Source organism: Musca autumnalis, unplaced genomic scaffold (assembly GCF_047663935.1).
Source record: "Musca autumnalis isolate F117 unplaced genomic scaffold, ASM4766393v1 scaffold_3, whole genome shotgun sequence".
NCBI lineage: Eukaryota > Metazoa > Arthropoda > Insecta > Diptera > Muscidae > Musca > Musca autumnalis.
In genome coordinates this window covers 74,188,854-74,207,893 of record NW_027411866.1, presented here as the reverse complement: position 1 = coordinate 74,207,893, position 19,040 = coordinate 74,188,854, and the positions used below count along the sequence as shown (strand labels likewise).

The following is a 19,040-nucleotide window of genomic DNA, read 5'->3' as shown; positions in this document are numbered from 1 at the left end:
TTCTGACCTTGTCACAAATAGATGTGACTTGCGCGGACGACATAACATGCTGTCCTTGTGTATGCATGAGAAGGTATGTCTCTTTTATTTTTCCTACATTGACCCTGCCGCCCTGTTAATCTACCGTGGGAGCCTTCAGTGGCTATGGGGTGGGAGGTCATCATAGACTATGAAAGTTCTCCCCCAACTCTCTGTTATATCTAATCTCCTTCTACCTCTTTTCTGTCTTTCTCCCTTCCTTTCCCCCTGTGACTTACCCGGACTACTTAAACATGCTGTCGAACGTTAACCCCATTATCTCATTGTCAACAATTAACGGCAGCTGCGCATCCTATAACCCAACCTATCCTAACTGTGACTAGGGCGTCTTCCGCACATGCTGTCGATCAGGACACCAATATGTTCAGAGGGAGCCTCATTTCAGTTGGTGAATAGTGTGGCAAGGGATTTAGCCCGCGGATATTTTCATATTCCTAATATTTAACTAAACATATATGACGATAGGATTAGCAGCGAAGATCGTACAATCATCCGCATACATTACGATCTATATGCTGTCTAGAGAGTGTGAAATTTCAGAAAAGTAGAGGTTAAACAGTTCCGGAGATATCACCCCGATTTGGGGAACTCTTAATAATTGTTCCACAAACATCCAAGACGGGACAAGGGAGACTTCTCTCCCAAACGGTTATTGCCCCCTAAAAGCGAACTAATATTGGACATATAACGCAGGGCACAGCTATTCATCGGCGGTTTGTGCACATTAAGCAACACTACCTCCGCAGTCGCACACTTTACTGCTACCCCAATACATGGGATATAGAGACATGCTCAAGCGAGATAGGTCTGTATTGGACAGACTGGTGTATTAGAAAGGTAAGTCCTCCTCCTCCGATTCTTGTGCGATCTGTTCGTAGAAGGTTATAACGATCGCAACGTTGCAAGGTACAGGTTACAGTGAGCTTTGTTTTTTGGATCGCGAAGACCATAATATTTTTCCGACCAATACATTCCACAATTTAGCTGACCTTATTGCGGAGACCGTTGCAATTGAATTGCGGGTATTACTTTGACTTGATGAAGAATCTTGCGACGAAGTCTGAAAAACACTGGGAGATATTCTAGCGCAGCATGCATATCTATCGCAGTAATCCTGAGTGCCACCAAGGCCAGAGCACCCTCGGAAGTGTACCCATCCCCTACATCCCACCATTGTTGACATGTGGTGGATGCAGATCTGGCAAACGGAACAGATCCATACTGGCCCGGGGTTAATCTACTCTTCCAACACGGACCAATAGAGCTCGGAACAGGCATTCCGGGATAGATTGTCGTTACCATGTTGAAATACGAAGATGCCTCAGAGTGAATCCGGTGACGTTTGTCGCAGAAGAGCAATGCCAAATTTCGATTGAGAGATAAGTGCATTTTTATTAGTGTAACAAAATTCGAGAATTAACTTAGAATGCCGAAGTGTTTGACAATCTATTCTACCATTCGGCTAGAGGAACAAATGTTATGTCACCAATTCGGGAAAGTAAATCTAAATTTCCACAATATCCTTAGACCAAATTTTCTTATATAAGGCATAATTTGGATTTTCACACACCGAATATAATTTCTTGTTAGGTCTTGTTCTTATGCTAATCTTAAAATTAATTATAGTATTTTTTTCTTCTGTAGTTGATGTTGTCGCTTATTTGTTGCATAATACTTTATGAGTTGAGTATAATAATTATATTGCTATATATCAGAGATTTGAAGCGTTTTTTAAAAATGTTTTACTATTTTCATTTTAGTTTTCTTTTTTTTTTTGGTTTAATTCCTTTGAGTAAGTATGAGTGAGTACTGAGTATTTTGGAATGGAAACAGTTATTTTGAGATGAACAAACAAATGGAACAATTTGATGAAAATTCGCATTCATATGCATGTAAAATATGTTATCTATAAGAGTATTATTTGTTACTTCTAGAGTGATTTTTCTTGTTGTTGCTGTAGTTATTTTTTTTTTTGTTTAAAATATTGCTATTTGATTAGAATTTCCTTTTTAATCTTTGGTGTCATCGTCTTATTGTTAGTAACCGGTTGTGTGGTTGGTATGCGTGTTTTTCTTATTTATGTTTTTTATTAGTTTCCGCAAAAAATTCGTGTTTCGTTGTAATTTCCACTGTGCGTTTCAAATTCTTCTTGTGTTTTTCATTCAATTCGTCATACGTATTTCGGTTTCTTCTGTACCGAAGAAACACACAATTCCACACTGAGAAAAAATATTCATGCCATGTTCTCATGTTTCCTCCTTCCTTCCTTCCTTTCACAACTCCCTTTAAATATTTTGCCCATTATAGGATGAGGCATCACTAATACGCCGACTTGTTGCTGTTTTACGATTCAATGTAGCTGTGCTGAGATTTGTTGGACGCTGCAGTGAATTGTTGCCGGAACTCTGATGATGAGTATTGGTATAATTTCGTGGATTTGATGGGTAATAGTTGAGTGGTGCCATATTTGGATTGTCAATGCGTGTTGGAGAGGAAACTCGGGGACGTGGTGATACCCGCTGCATTGAATTTAAAACTTCTTGGGGTTCTTGATAGCCCGAGTCCATGTCATCATGATAGGAATCCATTAAAGGTGTGGGATCCTCATAATCGTAATCAATGAAGCCATTGTTATCGAAAGACTAGAAGGGAAAGGGAAAACATGAAATATATTAGTCAGGGAGTTAAATATATGTACATATGTATAAAATAACAAATGAGAACGGTGTTAAGTTGTGACCACAACCTTCAAAATACCAAAAATTGGGAGGTACCGTTCTATCGGGGCTATATGAAGACGTGAACCTACACCGACAGATTTCAGGTGGTAAATTTAATACCGCCAACGAAAACTAAATACCAAATTTCACCCATTTCAGTGGAATTTTGAAGCCACAACCTTTGAAATACTAAAAATCGGGTGGTACCGTTCTATCGGGACTATATGAAGACGTGGACCTATATCGATAGATTTCAGGTGGATTGTTGTATACCCCCAACCAGGACTAAATACCAAATTTCAGCCATTTCGGTGGAATATTGAGGCCAAAACCTTCTAATTATCGAAAATCGGGAGGTATCATTCTATGGGTGGAATGTTTTATACCCCCAACGAACACCAAATACCAAATTTCAGCCATTTCGGATATTGTGGCCACAACCTTCAAAACACCAAAAACGGAGGTACCGTTTATGGGGGCTTATGAAGGCGTGGACCTAGACCGACAAATTTCAGGCGGAAAGTTTTATACCCCCAAGAAACACCAAACTCCATTTGGAAAGTTTTATACCCCCAACAAAGACTAAATACCGAATTTCAGCCATTTCGGTGGAATATTAGGCCACAACCTTCAAAATACCGAAATTCGGGAGGTACCGTTCAGTCGGGAACTATATGAAGGCGTGGACCTATACCGATAAATTTCAGGTGGGAAGTTGTATACCCCCAACGAAGACTAAATACCAAATTTCAGCCATTTCGGTGGAATATTAGGCCACAACCTTCTAACTACCGAAAATCGGGAGGTACCGTTTTATGGGGGATATATGAAGGCGTGGACCAATACCGAAAATTTTCATTTGGAAAGTTTTATACCCCCAACGAACACCAAATTCTAAATTTTAGCTAATTCGGCGGAATATTGAGACCACAACCTTCAAAATACCGAAAATAGGGAATTACCGTTCTATGGGGGCGACATGAAGGCGTGGGCATATACTAATAAATTTTAAGTGGAAAGTTTTTATGCTCCCAACGAAGACTTAATACCAAATTTCAGCGATCGGAGTGGAATATTGAGGCCACAACCTTCAAAATAACGAAAATAGGGAATTACAGTTCTATGGGGTCTATATGAAGACATGGACCTATACCGACAAATTTCATGTGGAAAGTTGTATACCCCCAAAAAAGACTAAATACCAAATTTCAGCCATTTCGTTGGAAAATTGAGGCCACAACCTTCAAAATACCGAAATTCGGGAGGTACCGTTCAGTCGGGAACTATATGAAGGCGTGGACCTATACCGATAAATTTCAGGTGGGAAGTATACCCCCAACGAAGACTAAATACCAAATTTTAGCCGTTTCGGATGGTACCGTTCTATGGGGCTATATCAAAACGTGGACCGATATAGTTTATTTTCAATACCAAACATCCCAGAAGCAATAAAAACTTCTATACCTTATCTTAAAAAATGCGAGTTGTACGTTGATTTCAACAGACGGAAGGTATACTACAACTGTTTTGGCAATCTCACGGCGGCGGGTTCTTCGATACCGGATTGACCCGGAATCACACAACACCCGTATTTCAGGCAGCGACTGCCACCTCAGTGTACACATATTTGTGTTTGTATCGTTTTTCTGTGTTGGGATTCTTTTGGTTCATGCCGGGACAGAGAAAAACCCAGGACCACTTTATATTTGCTCAGTTTGTCACATCCAAAACCACCACACTCAAACTTCGGTGAGATGCAATGACACCAGCCGTTGTTATTCCAGTCATTAGCCCGCTTTCTTAAGGTTATAACCGTCTGGTCTTGAGGGACTTTAATGTTCATCATGAGTTGTGACATTCGGTCTTCGGAAATTACAATAGGCGTATAGTGATGACTGAGCAGATTGATAGCTCTACGTTTTGCACGGTCAATGAGGACGCTCCTTCCAGAATTAGCGGAGAGTGCCACAGTTCGCCAGACATAACCATCGTGTCAGCTGGTCTGCCAAATGACGTCACCTGGCTACCCGTCGTTTCACTTGGATCAGATCATAACCTCTGAACGCCACACTCAATCATGGGAAAGCTAATTGGGCCAGTGTGCAGAGAGTTCACTAATCACCGCTTCAGAGATCTGCTCAACCCTTCCGATGTTTGGGTAGCAGAAACGACGTTGCGAGACAGTATCACTGCTGCAACCGCTCATCATATAACTGCTGGACAAATACCCGAAGTGAGACCAAACTTCCCATCAAAGGCGACGGGATTAGCAAATGAGGGTGATGAGCCTCGTTGTGCCGACACAGTAACCCCAGAGGTTGGTCGGTGAGCATAAGCCGACAAAGTGGTTAAATATTCTGAAGAGTTGCAACTTTGGATCTGGGATAAGTGAGTTGTGGGCAACGGTTAAGTCGCTCTCGAACCCTGGAAAGAAGGAAAGTAAAACCACAGTCGCGTTTGGTGATGTTACGCTGACTGATCCGAAGAGGTGCGCAAATTATTTCAATCGATAGTTTGTCGAGGACCACGGGAGTGACAGGGCGAAAAGAAGAGTACTACATCGCATTAGATCAATTGGTGATGTCGCGAATGTCATCAGGAACGCTAAATCATCCAAAGCGTTGGGTTCTGATGGAATGCTGAAAAATTTGGATGTGACGGGAGTCGAGTAGCTCACTAAAGTTCTCAACCTGTCGCTAGCCACCCACATCGTTTCCGAAGTCTGGAAAATGGACAGGGTGGTCTCGGTACTGAAGCCAAGCTAGGATGCCAGCAAAGGCGAATCGTACAGACCGATTTCGCTTTTCTCGCTCATAACAAACACCCTTGAGGCTTTAGTCCTTTCCAGCTTCAGAAATAGCTATCCGGTTGCCGATCTCGGCATAGTTTCCGTAAACAGCACAGCACGACAACAGCGCTGCATGAAATTTTCACACATATCAGTCAAGGTCGGACCAGAAGAACCGTGTGAGAGAACAGTAATGATGGCGCTTAACTTATCAAAAGCCTTTGATACTGTCATGACATCGAGCAGACAACACTCCGGCCAAGTTCGAAACGTTGGATAATCGATTATATGTCGTAATGGAATTCAGGACCAAGAAGTCAACGCCCCGTAGAGTGAAATAGGCAGTTCCCCAAGGTGGGGTGATATCTCCGGAACTGTTTAACCCGTACCCCTCCTGTATTCTGCCTCCTTCCAGACGGCATTGAGATTGTAACGTATGCGTATGATTGCGCGATCGCTATATGGAATCAAACACCTTCCCTGATATCATTTGTGAAAGGCTGAACTACTATTTGACTGATCTTACAACCTTTTTCCACGCGAGAAATACATTTGCAACACTTAATCTACAGCTACTATGTTCACCACATGGACGTCAGAGGTGAGAACAGAGTTGAATGTTATGGTCGATGGTAGCAGAATTCTGACCACAAACTACCCCAAAATTCCAGGGTCACATTCGACAGCATGTCCATTTCATCCACGCATGCCACAACTAAATGCGACAAACTGAGATGTAGACACAAGGTCCTCAGGGCCTTGGCAGGCAGCACTTGGGGCGCAGATAAAGAAACCTTGTGGACCACATATAACGTGATAGGTCGGCCTGTGGTAATCTATGCTAGTCAGTATGGTTCACGAATATAAGTGCAACGTGATGGAAAAATACTCGAGAAATATATGAGAACTGCATCAGGCTGCATGCATCCTCATGTCTTCAGTGGATCATCTACATGAGGAGGCAAAGATTCTTCCAGTACAGGCATCACAATGGCAGCTTTCGTTGCAGCACTTGCTTGGGTATTACCGTGGGAGTCATCCTGATCACGATATGGAGGATTTGATTCCCAGGCACGTCCAGAAAGAGAGGTCCAGCGTTATAAAAGAGAACGCCTAGATCAACAAGCCTATCAATCATTTTTAAATAGCATTCACACGGATGCAGTCGCAGATGCCATAATCAACTGTCGTGACCATAGTACGGTACCTCCCGATTTTCGGTATTTTAAAGGTTTTAGCTTCATTGTGTCACCGAAATGGCTTAAGTTTGGTATTTAGTCTTCTCAGAGGCTATAAAATTTTCCCTCAGAAATTTGCCAGCATATGTCCACGTTTGGATATAGCCCCTATAGAACGGTACCTCCGGATATTCCGTACTTTGAAGGTTATATCCCCAATATAAACCGAAATGGCTGAAATTTGGTATTTAGTCTTTCTTGTGGGTATACAACTTTCCTCCAGAAATTTGTTGGTAGAGGCCCACGTCTGCTATACCCCCATATAAGCATACCTCCCGAGTTTCGGCATTTAAAGGTTGTCCCTCAATATACCACCGAATTGGCTGAAATTTGGTATTTAGTCTTCCTTGTGGGTATAAAACTTTCCTCCAGAAATTTGTCGGTAAAGGTCCACGCCTCCATTGAATGGTTCCTCCCGATTTTCGGGTTGCAGCCACAATATCTTACAGAAATGTCTGAAATTTGGCATTTAGTCTTTATTGGGGCTACAAGACTTTCTCCCCGAAATTTGTCAGTATAAGACCATGTTTTGATATAGCCTCCACAGAAGGTACCTCCCGATTTCAGGTATTTTCAAAGTTTTGCCCACATTATTTTACAGAAATGCGGTATTCGCTGGGGTATACAATATTCCAGCAGAGAATTGTCGGTATAGGTCCACGTTTTGATGTAGCCCCCGTAGAACGTATCTCCCTATTCACGGTGTTTAGAAAGCTTTAGCCACATTATCCTACGTAAATGACTGAAATTTGGCATTTAGTATTCGAAATGGTGTATAAAACATGCCTACAGAGAAGTGTGGGTATAGATCAATGCCGAACAGACTGTTATCGCTGTCTACGAAGTTTTTCGGCAATTCAAACACACATGACCCGAACGCAAAGAAAGAGCGTACGAAAGAGAGCAAATGGTCAGATTTGGCACAACGAACCCGGCTGTAGGGTGACCAAAGAAATCTGGCGCGTGCCCTACTTTCCATCGGGAAATCTGACCTGAAACTAACTGTAGGAGTAATCGCGGGTCACTGCAGAGTAAGGGCAATGTCCAGCAAATGGGAAGGAGATGACGATGTTGACTACTGCAGGTTGTGCCATGATGAAGAGGAGACGGAGACGATCGAACACCTATTATGCCGATGCCCAATGCTCGTGACCCGTAGAATGAATATTATGGGGAAAATTACGATCCAATCTCTGACAACCTTCGGCCAAACCGGGCCAACAAACTTGCTTCTACTCGCCAAAGGTCTGAGATGGCTTCAGCGAGATGGATCTACTGCACCATAACAGGACAAACTCTCTCTCTCTCTCTCTTCTCTAAACCTAAATCATACATAATCTGTCTATATCTCTCAATTTCTACCATTCTATATATGGTTCATACTCCTTTCCGCTTCCACCTATGATACAAATTTTCTAATCTACAACTTAATCTTTCAATACTTTAACAGGGTCTCCGAGTGTAGTGGCTGTCTATATGACAGCTGCGCGTCCTTTAACCTCACCTAACCTTCTTTTGAAGCTTGCGTGCATACGCGTGCATACACACTGTCATAAATTGCCAATGTTTTGAATACATTCACATTTTTGGCTGCCTTTTCTTGGGCGGCACTGGTATAGATCAAAGTACGGCAATGTGACTCACGTGAGCGTAAATTTACTCTCGCTCACCACCAGTTAGAGTCTACAGAAGTTGTGAGCGAGAGTAAATTTACGCTATCGTGAGCCACATTGCCTTACTCTGGTATAGATACACGTTTTAATATAATATCCATAGAAGATGTATTGGGGTTCTCAGATTAGAAGTTATATTGTAGATTTGTATTTCGGAGTCTCAATGGCTAGAAAACCATCCGCGGAAAATTATCAATACTGGTTCATATTTTTGTATATTCCCAATATGAAGGTACCTCCAGATATTACATTGTTCGATGGTTGTACACACATTGTTCAAATGGAATGACTCTAACATGGTATTTCGGATTCTGAATGGGTAGAACACATAGATGTCTTGTTTAAAATAATAAACCTTGAAGTTGCGACAGAGCTTTAGTACTTTCTTAATCGAAAGGAAACTAATTGTTCCATTTTATTTTAATACAACTCGTGGTGAAGTGTATAAAAAGTTATAGCCTGTTGAAGTAAAAGCAGTGCTTATTTGTTTAAAGTTATTAACAACCATTAGCAGCGACTTTTATTCCCAAAAATACAATTACAATAAAATTTTCCACCCATATCCTTCAACACCTAATATCCTTGTTTTGTTTTTTGATAATTACGAAATTTAATAATGCCATAAATTATAGTTTCTTAAATACACACACACATACATACCTTAATAGGTGTTCGCTTGACATAATCACGATATGGTTGATTTGGTGTTTTAGCACGATAATCTACAACCTCATAATGGCCATTCGATTCAGCAGGAACTGTACTAGCAGGATAATCGGTGATGAAGTGTCGAGTGCCGTGCGGTGTTAGTGTGGCCCACAGCAGACGGCTATCGCTGGCCATTTGACTTTGTATTGTGTCACGATTATTTACCGAAGTACAAGGATACAAAATTCCACCGGCCATGAAAGGATTTGATTTCGAAGGTTCACCCAAGGCAGACATGGTACCCTGTTTAATGTTGCTATCGTGATACGACAAATTGCAGCTGGAGAAAAGCGTGCTGTAACAAAAAACGCAATATTAACATATTTCGATCTTATGCGATTAGCTTCCTTCCTTTTCAAAACAATTACTTACTCTCGACACTTGAGCAATATAACAGCCAATAGGCCTCCCAATATGAGGACACCAACACATGATGTAATCAAAACAAATAGCCATGTATTCTCCAGTCCTGTATTCGTGCCAGTTAGTTCAACAAACTCCATGCCACTTTCACGTGGATGCGGATTCGGATCACACATCAATGTTGCAAAGCATGGATGTGAATCATTGTTGGGCGATAATAGAGCGGCCGTTTTTGGTAATAGAAACGATGGCAAGGGGGGTGGTGGCATCGACAGTATTGAGTCAGGGGGCGGTGGTGCACTGAACGCGCAATTACCAACACAATTACCCAGCATTGTGCTCTGTAATAGAAAATAAACAACAACAAAAAAGAGAGAACATGAAAAATAATTCGCAGAACTTAAGCGCAATTAATGAATGGGCATGCATCTAATTGATGGCTAGTTCAGTACATTGGTCTGTCATTTGCTTGCACAGAGACACATGTCTTATGTTCTTTATTACAATGGTGTAGTCATAGTGTTGATGTGTATGTGCAGCAGTATTATTAACAAATTTATGTCGGATTTTAGAAAAATGTGTACATGTGTTCGTTAGGCATCTGTAAATTATAGAGAAAATTGCCATGAAAATTACTAAAGGACTATTATGGGCAGAGTTAAGCTTCTTTCTGTCGTATCGATTTTTGTGCTCAATGTGAGCTTATAACTGGCTTATGTACTTTCTTGCCCTTGATGACCTATTAGAGCATCATATTATAGTCGACTATTTTAGTTGTATATAGACCGAATCATCAACCCTGGTTCTCTACAATCAACAATTGGTGCACATCCCAAACTCCAAATTTAAAAATATGTTTGTCTTTTTGTGTACAAAATATCAAATATAAATACATCGAAATCTGAACCGATTTTGGAATCAACTTAAATGTCGATTTGTCCTTGTTTTCGCTTTGTCATCGTCGTTTCATAATGTTTCATATATTTCCTGCCGAACTATTACCTGGGTTGCGGTTGGGCGTCATTTTATTTTATCTGTGGGAACGGTGGCAATAAATCTTCTATGTACGCCTATAAAGTGTCCGTAGAGCCCTATACCTGGATATTTTGTTGGCGATATGATGGAATAATTCTTTTGCCAAGAAGCATAACGACTTAATGGCGAGCTTTATCTTCCCAAGCGATCTGTGTAACCTAAAATTTGACATCGTTTTTATTTCTCTTCATTTATTCTTGAACTTAGGTGAACATTTGTCTTTCATTTCATTTTTCCAGCGTCGTTTTTGTTCATTGACAACAATTTTTGTCATTTCGCCAACTGAATAGCTGTGGGGATCATTGCAGGTGGTGATGCCACCGTGATGCAATTGTATGCTCAATGAAGGTCCAGTTCGATACCCAGGTTAGAAAACATTACATTTTTGACGGTAGCGAATATATCCATCAGTGTAATGTTGGCGACATTTCCTGAATTACCATGTAAAACATCCCTACAAGTCGTATTTTTAGACGGACTCGCCGATAAAATGTAGGTCCAATACCATTAAGCTAATAGAGATCGTGGTCCCTCTTGGTTCAGTTTATATAAAAAGAAGTAACTGATACCTTTATGAAGGTTGAAGGAGAATCTGCAAAAGTGGGTCTGGCGGTAAACACGGAGAAGACCATGTTGATGGTGTCGAAGTGCAATGCGTCCATAGAGCTTGGAACAACTTTTGATGTTGGTTTCTATAATTTTGTGGTAGTAAAAGACTTCGTCAACTCGGCACCGCCATAAACACAACAAACAACATCAGTTGTGAAATAAAGAGAAGAATTGTGTTGGCCCACAGATGCAACTTTGGCTTAAGTAAGCAGTTTAAAAACAAATCCACAACTCATCAAACAAAAATAATGCTTTACAAAATACTCATATTGCCCGTGCTGGTGTATGGTTCCGAAGCTTGGGTACTTGCGCAAGCAGACAAGGCAGTGCGTGGTGTGTTTGAGAGAAAAATTCTACGAAAATCTACGGACCAATCTGCGTTGACCGTGAATATCGACGTCGTATGAACTATGGACTGTATCTGCTATACAACGACATAAGTATTGGTAAACTAGTCGAGATACAACGACTGTGTTGGCTAGGCCATATCATAAGAATGAGCGATGACAAAGCCGCTAAAACGGCGTATAACTCGGAAGTTTGACCTACAGCATAACTGTCCTTCCGGGTTCGTAATATTATCTTCATCGACTTTCATCGCCAAAAAGAATTGTTCGCCCCCAGCCTTTGATCTCCATATTTGCGCGTTTTTATATTTTTCCTTAAAAACGGTTTAAGAAAACGGGTTATTTGTTCTAGAACTGCAACTAACAAAGTTTTTAGAAGCCAATTAATTTAATTTGATTGACAACGGTTACTTAAACCGGTTCAAAAATCGGTTCTAATGTCGGAATATCTGGTTCCAAAATTGAGATAACCGGATCCATCCTCCAAGAAAATCTGTTATTAACGTGTTCATCATTACAATAGCTATTTGTGGTAAATATTTCAGAAGCACCCCAGATGTCTACATAAGCAATAACCATTGGTTATGTCTTCATACCAATAAATACCCAATGACGAATATACAGAAAAACAAAACATAGTTTATTTCTGAACCAAAACCGATTAAATGTCAAAAAGGACAATGAAAACGGGACAAAATCGATTAGTTGTCAAAGAGAACCGTACCTAAAATCTTCTGAGCAACATTTTTGTAGAATATTTGGATGCTGAAAAATCTCATTTTGAGGTACTTTCACTACCAAGAAATAAATGACGAAAAGGACATGAAAGGAATTGAGTTAGAAGAATGAAATGTTCTACAAAAAGATTCGCCAATCGATTTGACTGAAGACATGTCACATCAAAATGAAGCTACAACAACGCCGAACAGAGATATGGAGCTATTTTACCAAGTATTATAGGGAAAAATCAAAAACTTCATCGCGCGATATCTCAGAAACTTGACCTATGGCAAAAATTCCCTTTTGGGTTCTTAGTATACTCATGAAGGGCTTTCATATTCAAAAAAAAATTTTCAACCCCCCAGACTTAAAGTTCCATTTTGTGTCACAGTGTTATCGAACATTTTACATATATTCCAGAAATAAACCCAACTTTTTAAAAATGGCGCCCAACTGAAAATAGTTCCGCTGAAGAGAAACATTGAAATGCATGAAATCTTCGTTTCGGTTGCCAGCTTTTTGGCATGATATTGTCAACGTTGTGCAGAGTTTAGCCCGACCTGTACTCAACTAGACCTAGAATCGAACTAGATCTTCCACAGGATCTGCTCCATCAGCGCCATATCACAGATTCTATCTCTAGCTCTATCAGCAGCAAGTTTAGACATTCAAGAGGTTATTTTTATTTTAAGAAAAGATTTTTGGACCAGTTGACTTGGTGGCAAGACTTCGACTTTGATCAATCACCTTTCGATATAAATTAATTCTTAAACACAAAAGAAATCAAAGATTTTAAAAGTGGCGCTCACAATTTTGTTGAAAATACCCACTCTTATTGGAAACATTGGAATGAATGAAATATTCTATTCGGTTACCAGCTTCTTAGCGTCCAAAAGTTTCCTATAGTCTCGACTCCGTTGAGTACTGACCAGTACTGTTCGAATTAGATCACAGGTGGCACTCCATCAACACCATTTCTCATTTTGTGCTCTGTCAGCTTCCAGTTTATATATCTGTCATAGCGCAATCCTTAAAAAACGATTTTTGGACAATCTGTTGATTTGGTTTCAATGATGCGACTTGGATCAATCAGCTGTCGATCTAAAATTATTTTCGAATCCTTCACATCTTTTTTCCAGGAATAAACCAAAAATTTTAAAAGTGGCGCCCAACGTTGTTTTTATATTTTTTCCCTGGACATTTGGAAATTAATGGACAGGGGCTTGCTAAACTTTGACACGCTTATGGGAAACATTGAAATGCATGGAATATTCAATTTGATATCCAGCTTCCTGGATCACCAAAGTTGTCCATGATGTTGACACCGTTGTGCAAAGCTTAGCCCGACCTGTACTATTGGTATTAGATCAGCTTCTCTCAGGTTGAGCTCTATCAGTACCCAGTTTAGACATAAAAAATGTTATTTTTATATGGAACGTCTCTCATAGAGCAGTGCCTAAAATTTTTTGATTTTTGAACTGATTGTTAATCGAGATTATTTTTAATATTTTTTAAAAGAATAAACCAATATAAATATACCAAAAATAAAAAAAAAAACATTTCAAAAAATGGCGCCCAAATTTGATTTAATATTTTATCCTGGACTTTTGGAAATTTAATTGACCTGGGGCTTGTTGAAAATAGTCTCGTTTTAGGGAAAATTGGAAAGCATCAACTATTCCGTTCGATAGCAGCTTACTATATCCCCAAAGTTTTCCAAGATATTGACACTATTACATTGAGACCAAACTGTCTACTGTTCGCATCGTTCATGATCAGTAGCCACATTTATTCTGTTGCTTCTGACAGGAACAAGGTTGCCTATCATTGACAAATTATGATTTTCCAAAACTATTGTCTGCATTTCTTCATGTAATTATCTTTATCTCCTTAGTCTTTACTTGGGCGTCCTAACCATCACATTGAGATAAGGGCGGAAAAGTCTTAAGTAATTGTAAATCTACCAGAGGATATCAACCCAGCACATAAGTATACCATTTATTATAAATTCAACCAAATGGTGTCCGCCGCAATTTTTAATACTGTTTCGAGTTGGTCCAGAATCGACAATTTTTTACATCTAAAATATGCTATTAAGGATATTAAATGCTCCTCTTCTAAAATAGTTCAAAAATCTTGAATATCTACATAGACAGATAGGTACATCAACACGAACAGTCCAGTCAAAATAGACATTGAAATACCAAACATTCCCACAAAGCTGAATTTTGGTGGGTTTGCCATTAGAAGCTATGTCCTAAAAGTCCCCATCAATCCCATGTGTGCAAAAACAGTTATTCTACAAGTTTGGTCCCTATAATTTTTTTCCTAGAAGGAACCATTCTTAAAATATAGCGTTTCTACAAAACACATCACTTATATGCACTTATTAGGGAAATACGCACATATTCAGGTGAAACGGCTAAAATTACCGGAGTAACCGGGTCTGTCCCCAAAAAATATATGTTTCCTTGAGGAGCGAAATTATACATATCTTTTAAATAAAATTCCAACGGGAACGACCCCAACGAAAACTCTGCGATTTTTTGAAAATTTGTCAAAAGGTAGGTAGGTTTTACAGAAATGTATAACTTACATGGGCGGCGGATCCGATTCGCCGGTCATATGACCCGAAAGGCCAGATTTAAAACCGGGTTATACCCGGTTCTACTGAACCGATTACCGCAAAGTATCGTTTGAAAGCTTATGGAAATACCTAACACATGGCGTTGTTATTTTAACCGGTGCGCATCATGATGTCCTTACGCGGCTTATTTCTTCACATGTGTAATTTGAAACATATATCACGATATCTCAAGAATGGTGACTCCTATTGAAAAGTCATAAAGATCAGTCTTGATTCGATTTCTGATAGATCTTACCGTTTCAAAAAAAACTGAATAATGCCTCCAAAAAATAACCTTTGACCCTGAATAACTTCGTTCGCACACATGGGATCGATGGGAACTTTTTAGACGTTACTTCTAATGGCAAACCCTAGCTTTACACTAAAATTCAGCTTTGTGGGAATTTTTGCGATTTTCCTCTTATATGCATGTCTATTTGACTGGACTACAAAACCTCTGAATTTAAGTTGTAAATGTAACTGCTAATTGAAGGGTGACCAATATTTTTGGATAAAAATAGAGTACATGCTCGAGGTCTACTACATAGGGTTTTGGCCGAGGCAACTATTCGTATTTTTAATTAATTTCTCGTTGGAATTGATCTTAATGACCGTATATTTTTGCAAGTGAAAATGAAAAGCCGAAGATTCGAACCGACACAAATAATTGGCATGCATGTTTCGCCTTTAGTAGAGGCTCTTCAGTCATATCGGCTGTCATCGAACTTTTCTTCTTTCAAATGCAATTTTGGTTTTTACAACAACAATGGGTATTTGACCATATAGTTGTGCTTTCATGACCAACGCTTAAGGTAGAAACACAATGAATTTTGTTGCTTGCTTCACGCTCAATTTCATGCAAACGAATAAAGGCATTTACAGAAATTCAGGCTTGGATAAGCATGAATTTCTCATTGTGTTCTCACCTTTATCGCTGTCGCCAGGCGTCATTTGATATTTCTATTGCAAAGTTTGACATTTTTTAGCATAAACGTACTCAGTACGGCTTGTCGTACGACGTTGTTTACATTGACGTGAAAAAATCAATGTTGTCGGATCATTTTTCACAACTTTCGACGTGAATTATGAAGGCAAGAGTGAAATTAAATCTTTGTATGTCGATGAAGCACCACCCTATAGCACTGTGAAAAACTAGTTTAATGAATTCAATCGGGGCCGATGCTCGCTTAAATACAAAGGTCGTGAAGTGCGTCCAAAAATGGCCGTTGTGCCAGATAATGCAAGATCGCCATGTTATATACTGTGAGATGGAGGTATATTTGGGTATTTCTTCCATCAGCTTACATTCGATATTGCATGAATACCTCACCTCAAAAATCCAAGACATTTCGTAAAAATGTGATCGCAGAGCTTCAAAAGACGTTTATAAGATCGTGGCAGGTGACGAATCATGGATCTATGCGTATGAGCCAGAAGCTTGAACAATTGGTTTGATGCAAAAGTGCATAAATTCTGCTGGAGAATACTTTGAAAGACAATAAATTCATTTTTGATGATAAATATTCGCTTTTTCATTATTAGGCCAGAAACTTATATAGTTGCCATCGTGCCCATTGATGAAAAGTTACATGCAAAAAAGAGGACGGGAATTACTATTCACAATTATTTTTAAAACAAATCAGAAATAGTGGACATAGAAATGAACATGAAAATAGAGGACAAATAGAGTACGTTAAAAAATAGAGAACGGACGCCTAAAATAGAGTACAGTACTCTATAATAGAGTACGGTTGGTCACAGTAGATAAAGCTCAACTTGTTGTTTACTTACTGACCATAAAAAAATACAATTGACGTTCAACGATTCTTATATCTGACGAAATAGGATGTCCCCATTTACAGTGAAAATTGAGGAAATCTACATATTTATGATGGACATAGAAATGTATGTTTACCAGACGGCAATTACAGAAAACATTTAGCTAAAGTTAGGGATAACAACTTGTGTACATCGAATATACACGTATAACCTATTTTCAAAAATATAAAAATCTACTAATGATACGTTTAGATTTACGAAATTCACTGAATTTCAAATGTCAATTTCATAGCGTATACGTCGAATAAAATTCACTTTAATGAATTGATATTTGAAATCCAGTTGATTTTAAATATCTAAACGTAGTTTAACTCTTCAAAATAAGGTTTAACCATAGTTTGGTTTGCATCATCTGGCAATAAGAACATATGTCCTCTGATTGGAATTTTGATGATATGACCAGCGTACATAAAAGACAGACAATGCAGTATTTTCCAATTAGAATTCATCCTGTAACACTCAAGATACTACATTTGTTTTTTAGGTCCTCCTTCCCATGTTTAACCTTTATTTAAATCGCGTGCAGCAGACTATAATATATTTATAATTCATAATTCTTTCAATTTAAATTATATTTTAAACAGTAATTCATTCTAAAAAATTTGCGAAAATTCTTGCACAATTCTAAAATAATGGTTTAGTCAAACATTCACATACATACATAAAAATATTGCTATAATTTTTCTTCAAACAATTCCACTTATATTTGATAAAGTAATTGACCATTATTCCTAATTCCCCTTTGTTGATACAGACAGTAGAAGTATGTCGATATCTCTTCGGGTTGTATACATACAAGATTTTTACCTGTATTTGCTGCGAACAAAGGGTGTGAGTAATTGCCTTTTTCGGAACACGACATGAAGAAGAAGAAAACGAATCAATTTTCCCAATTTCTATACATTTCATGATGTAGACACAGAAGAAGTCGTCTGTCTGTCAACAATTACACTGAACATTTTACACCAAAGTCCTTTCTTTCGAGGTTACAAAGCAGCAGCTTTTCACTTTGATTCCAGCGAAATATTTTCTCTTTAAGACGTAGTAACAACTTACCAATTATGTGAATAAATAAATTATTAATAAACAATTCCTCGTTACAAATTTTCTGTTATTCGATTTTCTTCTAAACTTAATTTCTAATGGAATTTTTGTTGGTTGGTTTTCGAATTGGTTTGCCAAATATTACGATTTGTGGGTTACCTATTCGAATTGTGGTTGAAATGGAACTGAAATTTCGTAGAAAGGATATTTTAAAGAAAGTCTCTACATTTGGTTCTTAAACTCATTAAACTCTCTCACATAGTTTTGTGTTTATGAGAGGGAAATTTGCAAAGAAAATCAGCGAGAGTATGTGGGAAAAACAATTTATTGCCATCCATAGACAATGGAGAAAAATGTCGTTTTATAATTTTCAAGAAAAATTAATTTTAATTTATTTTAATAATCTATTATTTTTTGTTTATTAAAATATCTATTTTAGTAATGCTTGTTATTTGTTACTATAATTTGTTTCATAAAATATTAATATTGCGCATGTTTACTCTCAACTGCTTTTCATGCTCTCAATAAGGAGATTTAATTTTGAGAAAACATAAGCGCCCATACCACCAGAGATGGAAAGTCAGTATTTGCAAGTGATAAGGAAAATACAACTTATTTACGCATAAGTTTGAAATTTAATTAGAAATTCTAGAAAAAGGGACCCACAAATAAGGTTATCCATTAAAACAGCTGCAAAAATATTCCTCTTTTATTTATTGCACTATAGGCGAAGTGGACCGTTTTATAGGCCAAAAGTGAAAAATATTTGTTTTAAATCAGATTTCCTTTTTTTTAGATCCGTACATACAAAATGCGGCTATGTTGGCCAAAACATTAACCCTTTGTGGGTACTGGTATCTTAACCTTTGGAGACCAAAGTTTGTTGTTTGTCTAAAAAAATTATGCATCGACGTCCGACAATCATTCGAATACCCGAAATCAGACCAAATTTTCCAGCAGAGGCGACGAGACTAGCAAATAGGCGTTATGAGCTTTGTCGAACGAACCCTGAACACCAAAGAGATAGACAACATACTCTTGAAATTAATGGGGTAGTAAGCAAACATAAGCGGAAAAAGTGCCTAGACCACCTGAAACAATGCAAAGTTGGTATAAGATTAAGTAAATTGTGGGTAACGGCTAAATCACTCTCGAATCCGGGAAAGAAGGATGATAGAACGGCAGTTACTTTCAAAGGCGTTACACTAACTGAGTGTTATTTTAACCGACAGTTTATAGAGCAACCAGAGAGTGGTAGGGTGAAGAGGAGTGTGCTACGCCGTATATGAAG

The 19,040-nt window shown here is 38.6% G+C and overlaps 1 protein-coding gene across 1 annotated transcript; it reads right to left on the bottom strand.

Annotated features, from left to right (window-relative positions):
- Positions 1-1,799: 1,799 nt before the first annotated feature.
- Positions 1,800-17,939, bottom strand: LOC141400176 (uncharacterized). Its single transcript, XM_073979627.1, has 4 exons — positions 17,762-17,939; positions 9,539-9,870; positions 9,119-9,461; positions 1,800-2,681 (listed from the first exon to the last, which is right to left on the bottom strand). The coding sequence occupies exons 2-4, from the start codon at positions 9,862-9,864 to the stop codon at positions 2,325-2,327; spliced, it is 1,026 nt and encodes a 341-aa protein (XP_073835728.1). The 5' UTR covers positions 9,865-9,870; positions 17,762-17,939; the 3' UTR covers positions 1,800-2,324.
- Positions 17,940-19,040: the final 1,101 nt, after the last annotated feature.